Source organism: Chrysemys picta, chromosome 1, assembly GCF_011386835.1.
Source record: "Chrysemys picta bellii isolate R12L10 chromosome 1, ASM1138683v2, whole genome shotgun sequence".
NCBI classification, from domain to species: domain Eukaryota; kingdom Metazoa; phylum Chordata; order Testudines; family Emydidae; genus Chrysemys; species Chrysemys picta.
Window position 1 is genome coordinate 245,974,482 of NC_088791.1, and position 23,985 is coordinate 245,998,466.

A 23,985-nucleotide genomic window follows, 5' to 3' on the forward strand; every position below is an offset into this window, starting at 1 on the left:
TGTGTCACTCTGAAGCCTGGAATGTCTATAGAGACCGTATGAAGTAATGGAAACAGCTACAAGCATGGTTGAGGACTCTTGTGTTCAGAGTATCACCTGGTTGAATCATCACTCAGTTTTGCTGTCTATTACCATCCAGTTTTTAAATTCTCAGCCATTTTGATTTCATGAATTACATCTGTGCACATTTCTTCTTTTAGTGCTTGCATATGTCCATTGCAGTGTAGGTGTGTGCATGCCTCTTTGCACTGGTGCAAGAGAGTTTTCCTTAGTGGTACCTGTAGAGGTGGCCCTGCCCATTGCCAAGCTCCTTGTGTTGGAAAGCAAGGGTAGAAAGGGTGGAGTCACCCCACCCTCACTTCTTTCTCACAAAGAAGTTTGTGGTCAGAGTGTCAGTGTTCCTAGTGATCTCTTTACCTAGCGATATTCTTTTAAGCAAAAAAAAAAAAAAATGCATTTCTAACTTTTTATTATTTTTTTTAGTGTTTTATTTGGATTATTTTAGCTTTCAGGCTAACATTTGCTTAGCAGGGCCTCTGGGCCCCACCCAATACTGGGATGACCCTATACCAAGGTCCCCGAGGATCAAGCCTTGCATGGGCTGCTGAAAACCTGTGCCCATCACTTTCCGTAAGTTGTGCTATCTGAAGTGCTTGGAGAAGGGTCATGTTAGAGACAGGTGCTCCATTTACCATGGTTTTAAAACAAAAACTGAGGGAGGGGCGTCTCCACTGCATCCTGGTGAAGGCAGCCCTGAGACTAGCTTTGGAATGCCCTTGGTTGTCGAAGGGAAGCGCCTCAGTAACCCCTCTCAAAGTGCTTCTCTAGCATTACCAGCAGAGCAGATACCCATCACTAGGTCCATTGTCTTCGAAGTCTAGGGCTTCTGAACAGTCCTGACCAGTGTTTTCCCCAGGAATTGAAATTAGAGGCGGTGTTCGAATTTACCAGAGGGGTTGGAAAATGACTAAATTAGCAACGGTGCCTAGTTGACCACTAGAGGGACGTGGGGAGTTCAGGGGGCTGTAGGGAAATCCCTGGTCCTGACGTCTGAAACATAAGAATAATTCGGTACTGGTCCTTCAAAGTCCAGATCTCTGCCTTTCATGCCTCATACACAAGATATGTTCAGAAATAATGGCAAAAGTTACAGGCATCCTTCTCTTTCCTCCTCTTCTGCAGCTACCAGTTCATCTAGGCAAACTGGGTCCTTTTAACAAACATTTTGACGCAGGGGGTCAAAAGCAATCTATCATTCCTCAGCGTACCATCTTTCTCCACCCCAGTATTTGCCAACATCTGTCCCACTTCCTGAGTACTTGGGCCCTCATCACCATGGATCAGTGGGTCCTAAGCGTGGTGGAAATGGGATACACCTTTCAATTTCTTTCTTTACCTCCTTTCCTATCCCCTTTCTCTGTCCCTCTTTAGGGACCACTCTCACAAAAATGTGCTACTTCAGGAGGTCCAATTTCTCATTCTCCTCCTGCGGGGGCCATACAGGAAGGTCCCTTGTTGTTTAGGGGATTGGATTTTAGTCCCTAAATTTCCTAATCCTAAAAGCAAATAGATGGATAGAATCTGTGAATGTTTGCATGGGAGTTTCCTTTGTTCCCGCACATCAAACACTCAGGTTGGGGATCTCAGGTCTATTTTAGATCTAAGACAGCTAAACAAATTCCTAAAGAAAATAAAATTCTGGATGGTCACTCTAGCTTCCATTATCCCTTCCCTATATTCCAGTGACTGGTATGCTGCTCTCGACTTAAAAGGCTCCTATTTTCACATGGCTATTCACCAGAGCCACTGAAAATTCCTCAGGTTCGTGATTAATAGATCCCACTACCAATTCACAGTGCTGTCCTTTGGTCTGTCAGTAGCTCCTTGTGTTCACAAAGTGCATAGCTGTGATAGCGACATTCCTGCAAAAGACAGCCATCCACATATTCCCCTGCATAGATAACTGGCTAGTAAGAGGCCAGTCCAGGTCGCAGGTATTGCCCTGGCCACTATACAGTCCACTTTGGACATGCTGGGGCTCCTAATCGATATGGAGACATCTACCCGGACCTCTATAAAGGCTAAATCTTTCCTGCCAGGGCTGAGATGCCAAACAATGCAGGATATTGCTCTAGATCTAAAGGCACATCCTGTTACTACAGTATGAAACTGCCTCAAGCTTCTAGGGCATATGGCGGCATGCAATTACATGGTGCAGCGTGTCAGGTTGCACTTTAGGGAGCTACAAGGCTGACTAGCGTAGGTGTATTTACAGGCCTGTCCTCATGTGGACATGGTGGTTCAAATACCTACTCAGATCTTGTCCTCCCTGCACTGGCGGATAGAATCCGTGAATGTTTGCATGGGAGTTTCCTTTGTTCCCGCACATCAGACACTCACCATATGTCTCAGATGCATCTGATCTAGGTTGGGGAATACACTTAGGTCCCTTTTGGACACAAGGTCTTTGGTCTATTCATGATCTACAGCTTCATATAAATATTTGAGAGCTTTGGGCCCATCCATTTAGCTTGCGTGGTGTTCCTTTCACATATCAAAGGGTAGAATTTGTTGGTGCTCACAGAACACAGCAGTTGTGTTCTATGTAAACAAATGAGGGGGTCCCAGTTGATGAAGTTATGCCAAAAAGTGATTCTGCTTTGGAGTTTCTGCATTGTCAGCAGATTACTAAGCAGGTCATTCGAAGGTCACCATTAGTGGTCTCTCTGTTCAGATGTGTCCATTTTCCATATTTGGGGAATTCCCCAGGTGGACTTGTATGCAACAAGAGCCTAAAAATAGTAGTCATTCCTGAGCAGATCACAACCCAGGTTCGTTGGCAGATGCTATCCTCCTACCCTGGTCTAAGGGTCTGCTATATGCCTTCCCTCCAATTCTGCTTCTGCCCAAAGTCTTGTCTTGTCCAAAGTCAAATAAGATTGTGCTCACCTTATACTTATAGCCCCAGCATGGTCCCATCAATATTGGTTCTTGACTCTACTAGCCCTATCAGTCAGATTTCCAGTGTCGTTCCTACAAGATGTGGCTGTAATCTCCCAAGACCACATGTGCCTTCTTCAACCCAACTTGCAGGCCCTCCACTTGACAGCATGGATGCTTCGTGGCTGACACTTTTGGAAGAAGGTTGCTCTAAGGGAGTTCAGAAAGCTCTTCTAAATAGTAAAGAGCCTTCAATGAAGACTATTTATCTTGCTAAATGGAAAAGCTTCTCCATTTGGTCCACACAGAAAGGCATTTCCCTGACTTGATCAATTCACCATAAATTGAACTCTCTTATTCCTGAAACCGCAAGGGTTAGTTGTTAGCTGCCAGGTGGACTATGAGGGAACTATCTCAGCTTTCCACCCTCCTGTGGATAACTGCTCGCTTTTTTCAAACGCTATGTCTGTCAGGTTTCTGAAGGGTTTGGGCAAATGATATCCACAGGTACACTGCCGGGTCCCCCTGTGGAACTTAAATTTAATTCTAGCAAAGTTAATGGGTCCCCCCCTTTGAGCCAGTGGTGACCTCTGTTCTACCTTTCTATGAAGGTGCCTTTCTTGGTTGCTATTGCCTCAGTCAAGAGTAGAGGAATTGCAAGCCTTAGTATCAGAACCTCCGTATACAATCGTTGTTAGAGACGAGATTTGCCTTCAGCCTCACCCAGAGTTCCTCACTTGTGTGGTTTCCAGTTTTCACATTAACCAAACAGTTTATTTACTGGCTTTCTTTTGAAAGCCTCATTTGAGTAAAAGCAAAGAAAAGTTTCATATTCTAAATGTTAGAAGAGCTTTAGCTTTTACCTGGATTAGGCTAGGCCATGCACAGAACAGCATGGTTACAGGCCTTCAGATTCCTGTAGAGGTGCAACAAACCATTGAGGACCCCACCTTTCAAGGGTTGTCCCTTGTTCTCATCCAAGACAGATGAGGCTTTGCACACTCTAATAGACTCTAGTGGTGCTGTAGTTCTTGGACCTCTAGACACCCATGACAGAGGACTAAATGTGATCTGCAGTACCAGCTCAGACAGCAATACTACCCTTTCCAGCAGCCTGATCAATCCAAGAGGAGGCCAAGATCACAAAGAAAGAAGCCCTTGCCTTTCTCTTCATCTCAGCAATCAAAGGTCTCCAAGCTGTCATTTTGACTTTTCGGTTGAGGACTGTGTACTATCCAGTATGGATCTCACTGATCCTTCCCCACCTTTCTGGGACAGGTTGTCCCATTTTCTGTGCTTGGTAATTCATCGCCTCAAAGAGCTGGGTGCTAAGAACAATGGAATCTGGATGGAAATTCCCTCCTTCAGGGATCACTAGTCTGTGCTAAGACAAGAAGTGCAGGCTCTATATCAGGGGTCTCAAACTCAATTTACCTTAAAGCCAGTGCCAGTCCTCAAATCCTCCTAGTGGGCCAATAATGTCACTGAAGATGGTGTTCAGAAAAGAAAACATTTATATTGTGTTTATTTCGAATTTATTAGAAATAAAAAATACAGTCATACAACTTTCTACAATTCTTCACCTCCCAGAGAGTTTTTAGTGTTTGCCAGACACCTGGCAATGCTTCAGTTCTGTCAGTTTGTTGATGTTTGGCCTCAGTGACTGAGCAGTTCAAACCTTCAGGATTGCAGCAAGGTGTGTGCATCAGATAGTTGTGTTTGGTCCACTTTCCCACACTCCATGCTCTGCTGACAGCAGGACCTTGCTGGGCTGGGCCTCATTGGGCACAAAAGTGGCTGAGGAGGAGGCATAGTCATGGTCTGCCCATTGGTCAGATGCAGGAGGTGGTTCTAACGCTCCCTGTGTGTCTGGGATTATGCTCCCATCAGGTTCAGTGCCTCTTGGTGCTCCTGCTGAGATGGCCCTCTCCTACGCAACCTACCAACATTACATGGGACAGTGGGTAAAAAAGTAAATAAAGGGCCCCATTTCATTACATAGACTTGCAGTGCCAACAGCTAGAAGGAACATCTTTCCTTTCTTCTTATCTTCACCTTATCTTATCTGCAGGCACCAGACACATTGCCTCCGTGCAGGCATCATCCTCCGGAGCTCCCGTTGGCCACAGAGTCAGCGCTTGGGGAGGGGGAACAGAGGCAGCATGTCCCGTTGCGCTGTCATTGGAGCCTCATGAGTCACACCACCTCCCAGCCTGTTTCCCACCCTTTTCTCTCACTCCCTTGGCCTCATGCTGCCCTGGCTGACTCTGCCCGACAACTAATGATGCTGACTCTGCCCGGTGACTAGTAATGGTATCCTCTGTCCCTCTTCCCCAGCCAATGGGAGCTGTGTGTGTGTGTGGGGGGGGGGGCAGTGCCTGCAGCAGACAGAGCTGGTGGCGTGGCTGCATTTCTCCTGCCCACTCCCCTTCCTCATCCAGCAGCCACCCGGATGAAAGAATTTTTTTAAAAGTTTCCGCGGGCCGCAGTGGGGAGGTTCTTGGGCCACAGATGGCACGTGAGCTGGGACTTTGAGACCGCTGCTCTATATTCTTTGGAACCATAGAGGGCATGCTCTTGTGTCATCAGAGCAGGGAATTTTATTCCCATTACCTTCTGATACCCAAAGATAGAGGTGGTCTCAGACCATGTTAGACATTTAGAACCTCAGCAAATACATCAAGAAGATGAAGTTCTGCATGGTGTCCTTAGCTATGATCATCCCTTTCCTAGATCCAAGAGAATATTCTACTGCCTTCAACTTGCAGGACACTCATTTCTAAGAGGCGATCCATCCTGGCCACAGGAGGTTCCTCATGGCCAGTGTAGGAGACTACCATTACCAATTAACCATCTTACTCTCAGAGCTGACAACAGACCGAAGGATATTTACCAAATGTATGTGATAGTGGCAACTTGCCTGCCCAAAAGAGACAGATCTATATCCTTATCTGGATGAGTGATGGTTCAGGGCTGGTCCAAACATCATGTGCAGGTCGTTGTCCACCAAATCCTGAGTCTCCAACATTCTGGGCCTAAAACTGAACAAACACAAATCAACTTTCTGTCTCTTACAGAATTTATGGGTGCAGTCCTTGATTTGACCTCTGCCAGTGCTTTTGTACTGCTTGCTAGGTTCCACACTGTCTTCAAATCACTGCAAGGACTGACTCCATGATCACATAGTGTCATGTACCTATGTCACTCCTCTATGGTAGGCTGCTTTATAGGCATCGCTCGCCTCTGTCTATTGTCCTTATATTCATCACCTAGACAATCTGGTGCAGATCCTGGACAAAGTACTGTCACCAGCTCTTGATACTCTGTCTACTGAGGATGATCCCCAATGTAAAAAGCAGGGGAAGAACAGAATATTGGCACCGATCTTGTGAAGATTTCCTAGCACTGATTTCAAAGGAAGTCTGGCTCCTTAACTGGCACTGTAGTGGTTCAGGATTTGCAGAGTCATATTCTTTATACTCAGACTTTGCCTAGACTGAAACTTCAGTCTGTATACAGGATTCTTGCTTTCTTGGTTCATCTATCATCCTCTGAACAGTTTCCTGATCTGTCAGCTCTGGAATTCCTAGTTAGTGATTACAAGGGTCTCCCTTTAGCTCTACAATTGTCCAGCGACTGAGTACCGTTCACCTTTTCAGTTCCAAGGGCTGTTAAGCCCCCTGTGCTCTCAGAACTCAGATTTTTCAGCTTTTTACATATATTGTCATGGTCCTCCCTACAAGCACCACCACTCTGTGTCAAATGTCATTGGTATTGTTTCCACCAGCAGTGAACTGTGATGTAATACCAGTCTCTCTCCCTCATTTCCAATATGAGCAGGGAGGATAGTCATGATGCTCTTTTGAACGATGGAGTCCCTGTGGGTGGTGGTTGCCACAGATGGCTCATCTGGTGATGATATATGTTACTGTGTAGTATCTCTGCCAGATGAATTTCATCAGATCCAAAAGCTGCTGGACAGCTCATATATATCAATTGGAGACTGCTTTGGTCACTGTGGAAACAAATTTCCGTTTAACATCGTTCAAGCTAAACTGAATGATAGGATGTCCCTTCTGGTCAGTAAGGGACTGTTTATACCCAGTTAACAGTATTTGACTAACAGAGTCCTGTTCGCTGGCAGTCTCCAGGGAAGTGGACAGAATATATTTTATTTCCTACAACATGCAAGAGCCAACTCCCTTGTAGTTTCTGATGCATTAGAAAAGACTTAAGGGTACTAAATTTATCCATTCTGCCCCTTCAATAAGGATGGATGCAGAATTTACTCATTTGGTTGACAGGAAATCTCATTCATTGAGGTGTGTGGGCATCAAAGTATAGGACTGGAAGGGACCTCGAGAGGTCATCTAGTCTAGTCCCCTGCATGTATACTGCTTACACATTTTACACAATTACCGGGTACACTGTCCACATGCCCTCTGGGCTGATAGCTTCAATCCCTGAAAACCAGAGACAAGCAACAAAAAATCTTGCTGCAGATGGCAGTGTTATGATCTACTGTGCCTCCCTGGGACTCCTCCAATTCTTGCACCAGTGTCTTGGCCACATAAGTCAGTTTGCATAGATTCTCCATGACTCCTTGAGCCCTGTTCCAGAATAACCAGGATGAATAGAGAATTTAACCTGTGAAGCTCAGGGTGCTCTTAGTGTTTGTGTGGTGGGGAGTGGGAACAGAGGGAATGATGAAACCTCAGTGAGGCTGAAACAACAATGGCAATGGCTTGCGCCCATGGTCTTTTCTGCTACCAGCTAAGGAAAGAAGAAATCCAGTCTCCTACCAACTCAGGAAAGAAGAAATCCATTTACATTGGCTTAATCTTCTAACTGTTGTCTGGATACAGACAATACAGAAGACCTGTTCCAATAGCCTTTCATCCTTTCTTCTGACGCCATCTCTTTCCTGTCTCTTTGCAGATGGGTTTGTGAGGTTCTATGATGCCTGGTGTGAAGAAATTGCCTCAGATTGCTGGGTATCCAGAAGCCTTAATTCAAAGTTACTTCATATATAGAGCCTCATCAGACTGCCTCCCAACCCCTGTTACCCATCCCTCGTCAGGAATACACTCATAAGAACGGCTACACTGGGTCAACCCAAAGGTCCATCTAGCCCAGTAGCCTGTCTTCGGACAGTGTCCAATGCCAGGTGCCCCAGAGAGAATGAACAGAATAGGTAATTATCAAGTGAGCCATCCCTTGTCACCCATTCCCAGTTTCTGGCAAACAGAGGCTAGGGAAACCATCCATGCCCATCCTGGCTAATAGCCATTGATGGACCTATCCTCCATGAACTTATCTAGTTCTTTTTTGAACCCTGTTATAATCTTGGCCTTCACAACATTCTCTGGCAAGGAGTTCCACAGGTTGACTGTGCATCGTGTGAAAAAATACTTCCTTTTGTTTGTTTTAAACTTGCTGCCTATTAACTCAGGGAAGTTATTCTCTTCTGACTTATACTTCTAATCTCCATGAAGGTTGATGGCCTCCACCCAATCTTAGATGTAAGCAGTCTAAACAAATACATCAGAACTTCAGAATTCAGGACAATCACCATAGGGAATGGATGTTTGATCTCCATACCAAGGAGGCTGTGTGGCTCTTGACTTGAAAGATGCCTACTTTCACGTTGGTACAGAGAAGTTGCACAGGAATACCTGAGCTTTTGCTAAAGAGAAAAAACATCTCCTCCAAGAAGTCAGCAGTGCTGTGTATTTTTTTTTTCCCTTCAAAGTCTCTGGCCGTAATGACATCCCACCTAAGAGAGAGTACATGGTTTTTCTGTATTTTAAAGGACTGGCTTCTCAAGGCCAGATCGCAGCAGGGGCTCTTCTGTTCTCTAGATTTAACATGTCATTTTGGGCTCAAAATCAACTGGCAAAATTTGAAACTGTTCATTTGTCAAGACCTGTCCTTTTTGTAGGAGCAGTACACTTTGAACATAGACAACTTCTGCAGCCCTAGTCAGAGAATCATAGAATATCAGGCTTGGAAGGGACCTCAGGAGGTCATCTAGTCCAACCCCCTGCTCAAAGCAGGACCAATTCCCACTAAATCATCCCAGCCAGGGCTTCGTCAAGCCTGACCTTAAAAACCGCCAAGGAAGGAGATTCTACCACCTCCCTAGGTAACCCATTCCAGTGCTTCACCACCCTCCTAGTGAAAAATTTTTCCTAATACCAACCTAAACTTCTTCCACTGCAACTTGAGACTATTACACCTTGTTCTGACATCTGGTATCATTGAGAACAGTCTAGATCCATCCTCTTTGGAACCCCCTTTCAGGTAGTTGAAAGCAGCTATCAAGTCCTCCCTCATTCTTCTCTTCTGCAGACTAAACAATCCCAGTTCCCTCAGCCTCTCCTCAGAAGTCATGTGCTCCAGCCCCCTACTCATTTTTGTTGCCCTCCGCTGGACTCTTTCCAATTTTTCCACATCCTTCTTGTAGTGTGGGGCCCAAAACTGGACACAGTACTCCAGATGAGGCCTCACCAATGTTGAATAGAGGGGAATGATCACGTCTCTCGTTCTGCTGGCAGTGCCCCTACTTATACTGCCCAAAATGCCATTAGCCGCCTTGGCAACAAGGGCACTCTGTTGACTCATCTCCAGCTCCTCGTCCACCATGACCCCTAGTTCCTTTTCTGCAGAACTGCTGCCTAGCCATTCAGTCCCTAGTCTGTGGCAGTGCATGGGATTCTTCTGTCCTAAGTGCAGGACTCTGCGCTTGTCCTTGTTGAACCTCATCAGGTTTCTTTTGGCCCAATCCTCTAATTCGTCTAGGTCCTATCCCTACCCTCCAGCGTATCTACCACTCCTCCCAGTTTAGTGTCATCTGCAAACTTGCTGAGAGTGCAGTCCATGCCATCCTCCAGATCATTAATGAACAAAACCGACCCTTGGGGCACTCCGCTTGATACCGGCTGCCAACTAGACATGGAGCCATTGATCACTGCCCATTGAGCCCAATGAGCTAGCCAGCTTTCTATCCACCTTATAGTCCACTCATCCTGCCTATACTTCATGACAGATACCTCCAAACTAGGATGGGGAACCTGCTTCCAAGATTTACACACATGGATTCTGCAGTCAGGCCAGGGCCTTGTCCTAAGTGCTTTTATTTTGAAGCTTGTTTGTTTGGGCGGTTTGGTTGGTTGGTCGGTCCAAATCCTGAATTGCTGTTTTGTTGATCGATTAGAGACTCCTGCCAACCTTACAGCACAGGGTACTCTGCTCCAAGCAAGCAGCCACACCTGGCAGACTAAGGCAGAGAGCACCTGCAATATCACGTGACCTTGAAGAGCAGAGTAGCCCTACCTCCCACACACAGTGCATTGATATTGCATTCATCTGATAGCGCTACTCTTACTGGGAGTACAAAATGTCCAGGCAGGCTCCCTGTGCAGAAGATGACAAGACCAGTGACTGATCTCTGAAAACATCAATGGTTTACGATTACTTCTGCCCTTGGAGAACACATGCAATAGATCTTCGCCACCAGCGAAAACAGTGTGTCATGACTTTTGCTCAAGAGCAAGTATAGATCAGGAGTCCCTCAGATTCATTCCTCCTGGATTGGTGCAAAGACCTTTTTTATAGGCATTCCCTCCAAAGCCTCTCGGATCCAGACTCCTACAAAAAAATCCACAGAGGCAGTGTAAAAATTCTTCTGAATGCATCAGTGTAGTCCAGACAGCTCTCGTATGCTGATTTTTCTGGTACACTTCCCCCAAGAGTCGCCACGTAGCTTTCATCCAACACCAGACCTGCTGTCTCAGACACTTGAGAGTATCCGCTACCCTGATCTAGAATTGTTATATTTGGCTACCTCGATGATAGACTCTTTACTAGCTCTGTCCTCTTTTGCTCTACAAGAATAAGAGGTTCTTTTCCTGTCTAGGCACTTGCCCTTCCCAAGGGCTAAGGTCCGAGATGGAAGAGTTTCTTTACTTGGGCGATTACTTACAGGGGTTGTTCCAGGGTCCTCCTATGTTCCTTTATATGGATTACTTGTGACACCTCAAGGAGTTAGTTCTGTCCCTGAAAGGCCATTAGCTGCAATTTTGGCATACCATCATCTTGTCCAATGCGTTCTTCCACTCTACAGCTATGTATTTCTTCATGTATTTGCTTGTGTACTCTCTCAGGCTAGGGTCCCCTTATTAACAGGGGTTGGCGCCCACCCATATACAATACAACTGCTTCTGTGTATGTTTTAAGCAGATGTCCTTTGGGAAGATTTGCAGAGCAGCCACATGAATTTCAATTCACCCCTTCATTAAGCACTATTCATTAAATCTGAAGTAAAACTTTTTCAAAAGCACCCAAGTTCCATTTCCAGAAGTGACTTAGGCTCCTATATATTAATAGTACTCCATCTTTGAACTTTGTAGTTAACTTATTTGCTTTGTTGTGGTGACTTTTGGAGGAAAATTTCAAGAGACTTTGTCCCATGCAGAATTAAAATCAAGCTGCTGCTGTCATGGTAGAAATTTCACTATTCATTCTGTTGCTCTCAGGATTCTTGTTTTACACATTTTGTTCTCTTTCCACTCGTTCTCTGAATAGCCTCTCCAGTTACCACCTGCTATCCTTCAGCATTGTTTCTCTGTCCTTCGCTGCTTTTGTAACTACCTATCCATCAAGCTGTCTGATGCTTCTGTTGCATACCCTCGTGTCTTCCCTACCCTCTTTCTTCTGTCAGATCCATTATTTTTACATTTTGTGCTGTGCTTTCATCTACACTTGATTCTTGGTTTCTTCTTATGTCAGTCTATGAAGTTTTAGCCTAAGAAATTTAGGATAAAATGTATATATTGACTAGTTTCATGTAATAAAAAAACTAAACGAAGCTAACTTCAGAACAAAAATGTAGAATATCTATTTTGCTGCCAGTACTTGAATGCTGTGTTTTGAGTATGCCTGTGTGTTTTAATTTGATCAGCTGCAACTTGAAGATGATCAGGGTGTAAATTTGGGACTTGAGAGCAGTTTAACACTTCGTCGTCTTCTAGTATGGACATATGATCCTAAAATAAGACTCAAGACACTTGCAGCACTTGTCGATCACTGTCAAGGTCTGTTATTTTTTTTAAATATTTCTTTATTTTTTAAAGTTTTGTAACTTCAGGAGTGATTGTGCATGCCAAGCATGGATGCCAGTTATATTAAATTAATTATATTTGAGATTAAACTAGTAGACTTCTGGTAGTGATGTGGCTGGTTGAAGACCAGGTAAAAATGTTCACCTTCCCTTCAAACAGGTCAGTCTGGTGGATCTACTGCTTACAATCTTCAGCATTTTAAATAGATATTTACATAACCATAGTAATACTCTCACATACTTTTGTAAATTTACTTACTAAAAACACATTTTAAATTATTATACACTTTATTTCTTTTCCTGTTGTTGCTGGTTACCATGCTATTTGTGCAGAAATGGAAGCTTTCTTCTTATCAAAATAATGCAGATTCTTCAAACTGCCCATCTAACTAAAACTCACTGAAATCTCTTGTACAGGATACATTTGAAAAAAAATTAGGGTTAATGGTCACTTTTTCATGTTCTTCATAACTGAAGGTTTCTTACTCTGTGGAGCCTGAAGATTAATGTTCGGCTTCGGAAAATTACACTAAGAGCTATGCTCTTTCAAAATGGCTGCCATCTCCCATTGCTGTAGTGAGTCTGAGTATTCCTCTGGTATAGAGGGTATATAGTCTGACATGAGGAAAGTTTGGCTTCACTCCCATTGGAAACAGTGGGAGGCTATGGACATTTTGAAACCATTTCTTAATGGAAGAATGCATATGGCCTCAGTACCAGAGAGAACAGTGAGAAATGATTTTGTAAGAGGGTAGTTCATTGAGTTTTTCTGAAGAAAAAGATTTTATGTAGCAGTCTGTGCTGACAAACTTTCACTTATGCGACATAACAGTAAAGAGAGACCATTAATCCGAAATACACCTCTACCTCGATATAACGCTGTCCTCGGGAGCCAAAAACTTTTACCGTATTATAGGTGAAACCGTGTTATATTGAACTTGCTTTGATCCACCGGAATGCACAGCCCCGGAGCACTGCTTTACTGCGTTATATCCAAATTCGTGTTATATCTGGTGGCGTTATATCGAAGTAGCGGTGTATTTTATTTCAAAAGCTAGTGATTGCACTAAAGCTACTCAGATTGCAAGAGAAAGGAGGAAACTGAAGGGGAAGATAGGAAGGATTGGAGAGAGCGAGAGAACTCTGTGCATGCATGCTGCACACGAGAATGTAGGGAGGTGCAAGAGGCAAGGATAATTTAGAGGACGAGAGAGGAAATTGAAATGTAACCTCAAGCAGGGTTTATGGTTGGCTTGCTTCACCAGAGCAGTATAAAGCAAAAACTAACTGGCATGCTTGGTCTTGCTTGTTTCAGGGTGGCATAAAACAGCCAGAGCTTATCAGTGGATGTGTCCAAACATGTTAAAATACAGATTTAAGTTTGATATTTAATATTTAAATCTTCCTTCTAATGTTTTTTTTTAATTGTCATAATTCTAAATGTATGTCTACATTGCACATTCCTTTTGGTGGTGTGTAGAGTACATACCCTTATCCCCAGCAAGGGTATAAACAGCAGTGTAGATGGTGAGGCACTGCTTAGGTGAGTAGAATAAAGACACATGGGAACCATGTGGTGTACCTGGGTATGTACCATAAATGGCTCTCTACTTGCACAAGCTGCACCGCCTTCATCTAGACTGCCTCTCTACTGCCAGTCTTTTCCAGGGAGCTGCCAGAGCCTTTTACTACTGTGGGAAAAAGCTCTAGGGGGGGGAGGCAGCAGGGAAAGGTTCCAGCAGCTCCCTGCTGTCAAGACTTTCCCTATGCCTCCGTGTTGCCAGAGCCTTCCACTGGCATGTGTAGCCACACACCCCTGTGTGACTGCAGTCTGCTTTTCTCCATAGTATGTAGCTACATATACCCTAAGCACTGCTGCAAGTGGCATGCATTGTAGACATAGCCTAAATGTTTATATGTGTTGGATTTAAAATTGCTGTATAACAAGGTCAGAGATGGACAGACATACAGTTAGCCATCAAGGCCTGAAGAAAGTTATTTTTGAAGTATAAAGTACATAATCAGAACCTGCTCTCTTTCCTTCACCTGTCTACTTTTGTCTCCATAGGAAGAAAAGGTGGTGAACTAGCATCAGCTGTCCATGCCTACACTAAAACAGGAGATCCCTATATGAGATCCCTGGTACAACACATTCTTGGCCTAGTGTCCCATCCTGTCTTGAATTTCCTTTACCGCTGGATTTATGATGGGGAGCTGGAGGACACATACCATGAAGTAAGTTATGTGTAACTAGTAATATTGATACCTTTTCGAGTTCTTATTTGAGTAAAAATCAATGATACATTTGAGTGAGAACTGCAGGATTGAACCCATTATGAGCATAAGAATAGTTCAGTTGCACAACATTATTTTAAAGTATGAAATGGCCTGTGTAACTTACTGTGTATGTGACTAAACTACATGTAGTAATGACCTGTCTGAATTGGATAACTGATCCATCAAGTCCAGCATACTGCCTCTACTTGTGGCAAAAAAACCTGTTAGAGAAAGCCCAGACCCTCTCAACCTTTTTCTGGAAAATGTACTGATCACATTATGGTGTACAAAAGTTGTTCCAACTCTTGCAAACAATCCATTTTGTGCCTGAAGTATAAGGTTTGACTATTTCTCTTGCTTTGTAGTTTATTTTTATTAATGTCTTATGTTTACAGTTCCTACTGTTATCCTAAGCATTAGTGCAAATAATTTTCATAGATTCCAAGGCCAGAAGGGACCACTGTGAGATCATCTAATCTGACCTCCTGTATAACAAGGGCCATAGAACTTCCCCGAAGTAATTCCTGAAACATATCTTTTAGAAAAACACCGAGTCTTGATTTAAGACTTTTTAGTGATGGAGAATCCACCACAACCCTTGGTAAATTGTTCCAGTGGTTAATTACACTCTGTCAAAAATTAATGCCTTATTTCCAGTCTGAAATTGTCTAGCTTCAACTTCCAGCCATTGGATTGTGTAATACCTTTCTCTGCTAGATTGAAGAACCCATTATTAAATATTTATTCCCTGTGTAGATACTTATAAAGTGTAATCAGGTCACCCCTGACCCTTCTGTTTAAGCTAAATATATTGAGCTCTTGGAGTCTCACTTTTTCAAATTCTGTAGAAAATGTTATGAGAATGAAATACCTTTAAAGTCCTACAAAATTTGCTTTGACTTCTGCAGTAATAGATTCCTATAAAAGGCATCCTTGTTCTAGTTATTCATGTACTGTCACCTTCATAGTACCTCCTTATTCTATCATTTAACAAAATTAATAATCAGAGTATTCAACTCTTTTATATAAGGCTTTTTATTCGTAGATCTCATTGGCACTTCACTGTTAACTGTACCTATTTACACTTACCTCAGTCATCCTCACGCTTGCTTTTCTCCTTGCCAGGCTACAACTCGGTTTATGTAATCTTATTTTGAGTTTCAATGAGATTTAGGAGCCTAAACTCCATTTTTAAAAATTAGGCACTGAGTTACTTAAACTCTTCTGAGATTGTTAACCGTGGACTAAATAACCTCTTCAATTTCTATGATTCTATATTGGAGTCAAAAATTAAATGAGCGTGGAGAATGAATTAGTGTCATCCAGAGTTGGTCTCTAGGGTCAACGTAGGGAAGCCTGTATCTATTATGTGGATAAATAGAGAACTTCAGTCTTTAGGGCTGCCATTATGACACCTTTCAAAAGTATTAAAAGTAACTTGTCCCCTCTCCTCTGCCATATTTCAAGTAAAAAATTAAACTCCTAAGTGATTGACACTGTCACTTATTAGTTGTCAACTTTTTGCAAGTAGCTTGTTTAAATTTACATGTGCACTTAGATTGATAATGCCTCTTAAATACTGAAAATAAACAATTGCTTAATGTGGTGTGTTGGACTTACAGCTTACATTTTGTCTGAAGGCCATATGTCTTGCTAGCAGTGTCATTGTGAAAAAATTCTCCTCCTCAGTAAGGTCCACTTGCTTGATAAGTGGAAGATGGGATCCTTCATAATCCATATTAATGAATCTAATATTTGAAAATTTGTTCCTTTAATAAGAAAATCATCATTTTTTAATATCTGTTTTTAGTTGGGAGGCCTTGGCATTTGTCTAGTAGTAAAATTGTATGATGAGCTCTTATTTTTTCTGTGGTTCTTTGTGTGTGATATAATAATGAAAATCAAAGACCTTGAGTGGAAAATGAATCAATAAAATAACAGTATATTGCAGTTATAGTCTGACCTTGATTCTCTTCCCCCACCACCCCACCTCTTCAAGCTCTGTATTTTCATGGGATTAATTATAATCTAAAATGCATTCCTGTCTTTGTGTTTGCTACTGGATGTTTTCTAGATACAGTAATTGCATTTTACTTTGCCCTTAGAGGAAGCATTGTTTTCATAACTTCCAGAAGTGACTGAATTGTCTAAGGTTTTTCTTTTTTTAAATTACATTTCTCGTTGTTCATATTGATCAAGATCTAGTTCCATGCCACTTACCAAGATGGGTCTATATGTTGCCTGTAAACAATTAGCCCTTATGGTTAAAGGAATAACCAATAAATGAAAAGCATTACTTTATACCTAATCTCTTGGTTGAGTAAATTTTTAAATTTCTAATTCTTGGGGTAGTGTGTTGTCTCAGTGCAATATAACACCATAAGCATCTTACAGACTGCTCCTAGCCTCATTATGTGAAATATTCAGGCATTCTTGAAAAATAAAATAATCTGAGTGTTTTAGTTTATATACATAGTAAAATAAAAATAAATAAATAAGAAATAAAAATCATTTCTTAATAATTTCTGTAGTTGGTCTTTGTAAATCCATGCTAAATACCACTGTATATTTACATATGTCTAGTCTGTCAGTTTGTAATTCTGTCACAAAAAAAGTTAAGATAATAATAAATCAGATTATTAATTTTTAAATTACTAAACTGTTCTGATAAGGTATTTAAGTATAGATACAGCTGGTGATCTGAATATTCATATAGTCAGACTCAAATTGGGGAGAGAAATATTGGAGGCTCTCTGAAGCTCCACCCACACAAGATGTCACTAACAGATAGCCTATCCACTGCTGGGCTTCTGAGACCCTGGCTCCCACTCACTGGCATTCATTTACATTTGTGGGCAAAGCTGGATTAAGGCTTAAGCAGAATAGGTATCTGCCTAAACCCCTGGCTCAGTCATGTCACAGCAGCAAAATCTATTTCATTTAAAAATATCTTCGTAAACATTCATGGCTACAAAGAAAAGCTTGAAAATGTGACTTATATTGTAACTGATGCAATGATGTCTGCTAAAACCCTCCAGAAGAGGAGTGGGGAGGAGGAACAGCAACTACTAGCTATAGGGACAAAGCTATCTGGCTTCTCTAGGGGAGGCCACTTTGGTTATGTGGGGATAGGGCTTGGATATCGTCCCGGCCTCAGAGTGATTGACTTCCCCCTTGATGAGTTTCTCATTCCCTTGGCCTCTGCTCCTCACATCTAGCCTTCTAGCTCTACAGGTCAGGTTTATTCAGAGGAGGAAACTGATGGTACTCTTCAAAGTGCCGTACCCTAGTGGCACCAAGTTGAGTTGCTACTGAGAGTAGATTGTGAAGAACTTCATGATATGACTGTCTGTCAGTCGTCTTTCTTATATGTTTTGATCAGCACTGAGAATAATTTTGACATTTAAATTTTCCTCCGTGGGCACCCCATTGAGATAAATGTGTCAGGTCACACTTCCCAGAACTATTTTTGGCTTTCTGCAGGCTCGCACAGGCATCTTTGCATCAATTACACTTGGTTGAGAACAAGATGGAAACCTCAGCATTCTAGATCACCAACCCAACAGAAGCCCACCCAATTTGAATACAGAATGTGGCACTTACTATTTAAAGTGTAGTCCAAAATGTGGTAAGCCAGAAATTCTCAAACTCTTTGGTAGTGTAGACCACATCTTAATGGAGACAGTGTCTTGTGGGCACGTCCCTTCCCCATTGTGATCACATTGCTTTCCTAATTGCAATTTAGCATGCCTGCTTACCTGAAAAAGTAACAGGAAATTGTTATAAGTTCCTATCTGTTTTTAATGAGATTTAGCAGTTGGCTATCAGTAGGAGAACCAGTACTATGTGGCCAGTCAGCTCTCCATGAATCACAGTTTGGAAACTTCTGTTAGGCACTTTCCAAACTCCTATGTAGACACATTCAGGTTTCATGAGAATGTGTATTCCTGTTACATCATCTTTCCTGGATCCTGTCAATCTACTAATCAACCAACAAAGTTTAATGAAGAACAAGAACCAACAAAGCAGCAGCTAATTTACCAAATACTATGATCTTCGTGAAAGTGCCCCAGCAGGCTCAGCAGCAGATCCTTTTTTTTTTTTTTTTTTTTAATTAATGTAGCTATTGCTGTGTTGTCAGTCTGTCACAGGGTCCGAGCAGGCTCTCCCACTTTTGTGCCTGCACCCTGTGTTTAGGCTGGTATAATAAAGAACCTTCCATGCCTTCTTTTGCTGGATCACCCAAGTGTCTTTACTTACAGTGCTTGTGCAGTTCCCAGATCCCCGAACAGTTAGTGCCCCACAGACCCTCCCCAGGGTCTCCTGGCCCTTCAGGCTTCCTTGTTGGTAAGGAGACAGAGATACTGCCCTCCTGTCTCCTCCCAGGCTAGCCTCCCCACTGAGGTTTGCCCAGGGCTTTTATAGCCCTCTCCTGCTCCAGGCCAGCTGTCACTACTTAGCTCAGCATATTCCTCTGAGCCAGCCCTCATTAGGGCTTGCAGCTGGGCTCCCTGCTAAGTACCTGCATTTCTACACCTGGCCGCTTGGCCAGAGAGCAGGCTGCAGCCAGCATTTTGGCAGGGTTTTAAAGGGGGTTTTACCCCTGCCCTGCCACACAGTCCCTTCAGAATCTGAGTAAATAAGAAAATACATAAAACAGTATGTTATGTGTTAATTAAGGTTAGTCTGTAAATAACATACTTAACACCAATTCCAAAGAACAAGAAATTGTGAGTTAAGGCATCTGATTGTGCATGCCCTCTACACACCTCACTACTGACAATGCATCACAACCTTAACTCTGCCCTTGTGGGGATGAAAGTGTTAGAGCTCCTTCTTCAGACTGCACCATTACAAACAGACCAGATTTCCCTCACATCACTATCCTATCTGTACATCTCTCACTCATGTTCGAGGAAGAGGGTATTGGAAGGTGCAGGAGGGGCTTGGAAGAGCCTGCCAGTCTGCAATCTGGGCTATTGCTCTTTGTTACATTATTGCGGGTAGCTGCCTGATCCTGACTTTCTTCCCAGTTAAACCCTTTTATGATAGATCTGTGAGTCCTTGTTTAAAGAACTTAATTGGGAAGAGACAGCCCAGAAAGGGAGATACCTCCTCCCAAACTCCTGACTTCTCATTGGCCTCATCCTTTGCAACTAGGGACTGGTTAGGCAGAATGGCTCACATGAAAGAGATCATATCTGAGTCAGATCCAGTGTATGCCCTCCCAGATGGAGGCTCCTCCAGATCAAGCCAGGGTCTTTGCCATTGAACACTTCAAATCTCTGTGAAGAGACTATTCAAGTCAAAATGCCTTTTCACTCAAGAAGACTCTGGGCAAAGAGAGCATCTGGCAGCATGCTGGCTTTTAACCACCTGTCAGAGTCTGAAAGACCAGAGATGTGGTCCTTTTTGTGCATATCACAGGCTCTTCCCATATAGGGCATAGCTTCCTCAAAAGATCCTTCTGACAAGCTCAGGAGAAATAATGAGCTAGTCTTGGTGGATTCAGCTATGGCTCTTTTTGTGCGCCAAAATGCTGCTGTCCAGCAAAAACAGTGGTGCCAAAACACTGCCCACACAGCATAAAAGTACCAAAATGCTTATACAGAAATACAGTTTGATTTCTATGTAGTATGTGCATGCACTATTCAAGGAAACAACAAAATAAAAGAAATCCACTCCCCAAAAAATCCCAAAGGCAATGATAACACCTGCTTGACATGGGACTATAAATAAACATGTATATGTAATATGTCTCCACTTAGAAATGAAATACAAAAGTGGGTGTATGTGTGTGAAACATAAATGCCAGGTTAATTCCTTTTATATCTAATGCTTCTGTCAACCTGCAGTTTTTTGTAGCTTCAGATCCTACAGTTAAAGCAGACCGGTTGTGGCATGACAAGTACACTTTAAGAAAATCAATGATCCCTTCATTCATTACAATGGATCAATCAAAAAAGGTATGGGGAAAAAGGATTGTTTGATGTTTCATTGACCCTTTGCTGCTGTTTATGGCTGGAATAACATTAAGAACATGTGGCATATATTTAGCCGAATGTTCTGAACCTGCCATGTTGTCTGAAAAAGGTGTTTGGATAACCTGGATTGTTACTTTGAGATGGAAGAAGAAACTTTTTGTGTAATTGAATTACCGGTACTTTGAAGAAAGAGGACGTTTAAAAAGAAGTAGTGCTTAATATATATTACTACATCATGGGATTCATCTGTTTTTCAGGGTTTGGGAGTGGGGAGGCAACAATTAACTTAGACATTTCATTTTTATTGTTTATATAAAAATGTCTAAAAAGTTATTCTCTTGTGTTTAGGTCCTTCTAATAGGAAAATCCATAAACTTCTTACATCAGGTTTGTCATGACCAAACTCCGTCTACAAAGATGATAGCTGTGGCAAAGTCTGCAGAATCACCAAAAGATGGTATGATATCAAAACTGATAACCTAATTGTACCTTTGAACTTCAGACCTGTTGCAATTAGTGATTTTTGGCAAAGTAAAGTTTAACTGGATTTTTTTTTTGCTTATAGAAAACTTTTCCTAATAATGTTTTTAATGTGCAAAATGCATTTATACGTAGGAAAGTGTAGTTAAGAACATAAGAACCACCATACTGGGTCAAACCAATGATCCAGCTAGCCCAGTATCCTGTCTGTGGACAGGGGCCAATACCAGGTGCTTCAGAGGGAATAAACAGAACAGAGCAATCATCTAGTGATCCATTCCTTTTTGTCCACTCCCAGCTTCTGGCAAACAGAGGCGAGGGACACTCAGAGCATGGTGTTGCATCACTCACCATCGTGACTAATAGTCACTGATAGACCTATACTCCATGAACTTATCTAGTTCTTTTTTGAACCCTGTTATAGTCTTGGCCTTTACAACATCCCCTGCCAACAAGTCATTGTGTGAAGAAGTACTTTCTTTTGTTTTAAACCTGCTGCTTATTAATTTCATTGGGTGAGCCCTAGTTCTTTTGTTATGGGAAGGAGTAAATAACATTTCCTTACTCACTTTCTCCACACCAGTCAAGATTTTATGGACCTCTGTCATATCTGGAAGCTGTTCCATACCCATAATCATTTTTGTTGCACTTCTCTGTACCTTTTCTAGTTCTAATATATCTTTTTTGAGATGGGGCGACCAGATTGGCACGCAATATTCAAAATGTGGACATATCATGGGTTTATATAGAAACATTGATATTTTCTGTCTTCTTATCTATCCCTTTCCTAATGGTTCCTAGCATTGTTAGGTTTTTTGACTGCTGCCACATATTGAGCGGATGTTTTCAGAGAACTATCCACAACGACTCCAAAATGTCTTTCTTGAGTGGAAACAGTTAATTTTGGCCCTATCATTTTGTGTGTATAGTTGGGATTATGTTTTTTAATGTGCAGTACTTTGCATTTATCAACATTCAGAAATGTTCCTTTCAAAAAATTAAATAGACTCCCAATACAATGTGCATTATGAATATCATATTAATAAAATGAATTTTTGTGGACATATGAACCCTATGCACTTCTTCTATCCCCTCCTAAATCTTTTTCATATAGTCCAGATTCTGTGGGTGTAAAAGCTTTCTCCTCTGAAGTTCCTGACATCTGGTAAAATCTCTTTTCTGCCATACCTGTTCTCAAATTTCATCCAATTTGCCTTTCTTCTCTTGGCTACTTCTGAACTGAATATAAAAAACAAATCAACTTTGGCTTATTCTGCAGGAGACTCTTTCCCTGCAGTTTCACTCCACAGTTCCCTCACTGTAAGAGCTCGACCTCCTCCTCATGCTTCCTCCCGCTTCCTGTTGCTTTTTATATTTGAATAATCTGATTCCCCTCTGGTGGGACTCATCTTGTATTCTGAGCTAGTTTAGCCCCAGATTCTCCAGCCCATGGGCAAGGTACCCCTTTACATGGGGGAATTAATTTTTCTGAGTATACATAGTGCAGTTAAATGAACAAAGAAAACAAACTTGAAAATAAAGTCTCTAATCTTTCAATTGTAGCCATTTTAGATGTTACAAATAACACTAGTTAAAATGTTTTCAGATAGCATTGGGGGTTTTTTGTTTTTGTTTTTTAAATTGACTCCGCTCTAGTCCTACTCTATTATAGTCTTGGCAAGATTGGGAACTATAACCTAAATACACCGTTTGTTGGTTTGTTTTGTTACTGTAGTGACAATTATGCTAGATGTTGTACAAACATAGAACAAAGACAGTCACTGCCCCTACAGTTTACAATTTAAGTATAAATGGTATGGTAAAATAACCATTTCTATATTAATTGGTATAATTTTATCTTGCCCATCCACACACGAAAAGAAAATTGTCAGCTGTGAAACTGCATTTCTAACTCATCCTTCCCTGACTGTGCATATGTTCTTATTTGCTTAATCTGCCAGTGTTGTGACATTTCCCTTTATATAATTAATCCTAATAGGGCAAATTAAAGAGAGTTCCAGTCTTAACTCTGGATTCCTTTGCTTTTGTCATTTTAAATCAGATCCTTAAGTTTACCTGAATGTATGCTTTATTGTGTTAATTAGCTTTGGATTTTTTTTACATTAGCATGAAAAACAAGTTTTATGGAAATGTATGAGAGAATGTGACAGCTGTTAGTGTACTAAAAATATGTATTCAGACAGTTTAAAAATATACACAACTTACCGATGCACAACAATGTTAAAAATTGTTATAGTCTTAGGTGAATTATATATGTAGATGGATTCTAAAAATTGATGTATACTTTAGGTGTATGTATAGGTGTAAATCTTTATTTAAGAAGACTTAAACTTATGAAGTGTTTTCCTGGTAAATCATAAATGGTACATTTGGAAATATTGGGTTAACTTTCGCAATACATTGCAACCTAGATGCATGTGTGAAGGCAAATATTGAAGTAATGTGATGATTTTGCACAGATTTTTGTATGTCATTTCCCATTTAGATAGATCAATATATGTTGGTACACAATCAGTACTGTTTTACCATTGTAATTTTCGCAGAAAAATTGCATGGCTAGAATTCATTACGCCTAAGCAAATTTTAAAAGAGTAAAAACTGACACATTTTGATATTAGTTTGACAAACACAGTCTATATTCACCAATTTTTTTAGATGTTTGGCTTAAAGGGAAGCCAACTGGTTAAGTTTTTAGCAAATTATTTTATTCAAACATAAAATTGCTGTCTTTAAACTAACACTGATTCTGACAGTGAGTGGGTGTAACCCAGGTAGCTTAAATGCAGTGAAAATATACTTATCTGTAGAATACTGTCATTATAATGACTAGAAATACGTTTATTTACAATAGAGATTTTAAAAAACAATAGCGGTAACTGAAGACAAATTGTCAGACATAAGCTATATTATTAGTTCCCTTTTTAATGTATAAATCCTCCATTAGAATCACATAGTTCCTAATGTGTTCTTGATTTTATTAATCTTACTTTGTAAAAGAGGTTTCCTGCATCCTCTATCTAATTACTTCCAGATGTGATTGGAAAGAGAGCTTGTCAGTCTCATTTACTTTTGATATTTTTGATGAACAATTATAGAATGACTTTATTGTAGTAATATAAATTGTAAGCTTTCTTGATGGTATACTTAGACTTTTGTATGTTT

General features: G+C 41.4%; 1 protein-coding gene across 2 annotated transcripts in view; it reads left to right on the forward strand.

Moving 5' to 3' along the window:
- TUBGCP3 (tubulin gamma complex component 3) overlaps positions 1-23,985 on the forward strand; it is a 112,608-nt gene that overhangs the window by 44,205 nt on the left and 44,418 nt on the right. For both annotated transcript variants that reach the window (XM_005307599.4, XM_042861428.2), the window contains 4 exons: positions 11,903-12,035; positions 14,130-14,296; positions 20,194-20,304; positions 20,671-20,779. In XM_005307599.4, coding sequence (XP_005307656.1) covers positions 11,903-12,035; positions 14,130-14,296; positions 20,194-20,304; positions 20,671-20,779 — 520 coding nt within the window. The remainder of the gene's footprint in view (positions 1-11,902; positions 12,036-14,129; positions 14,297-20,193; positions 20,305-20,670; positions 20,780-23,985) is intronic.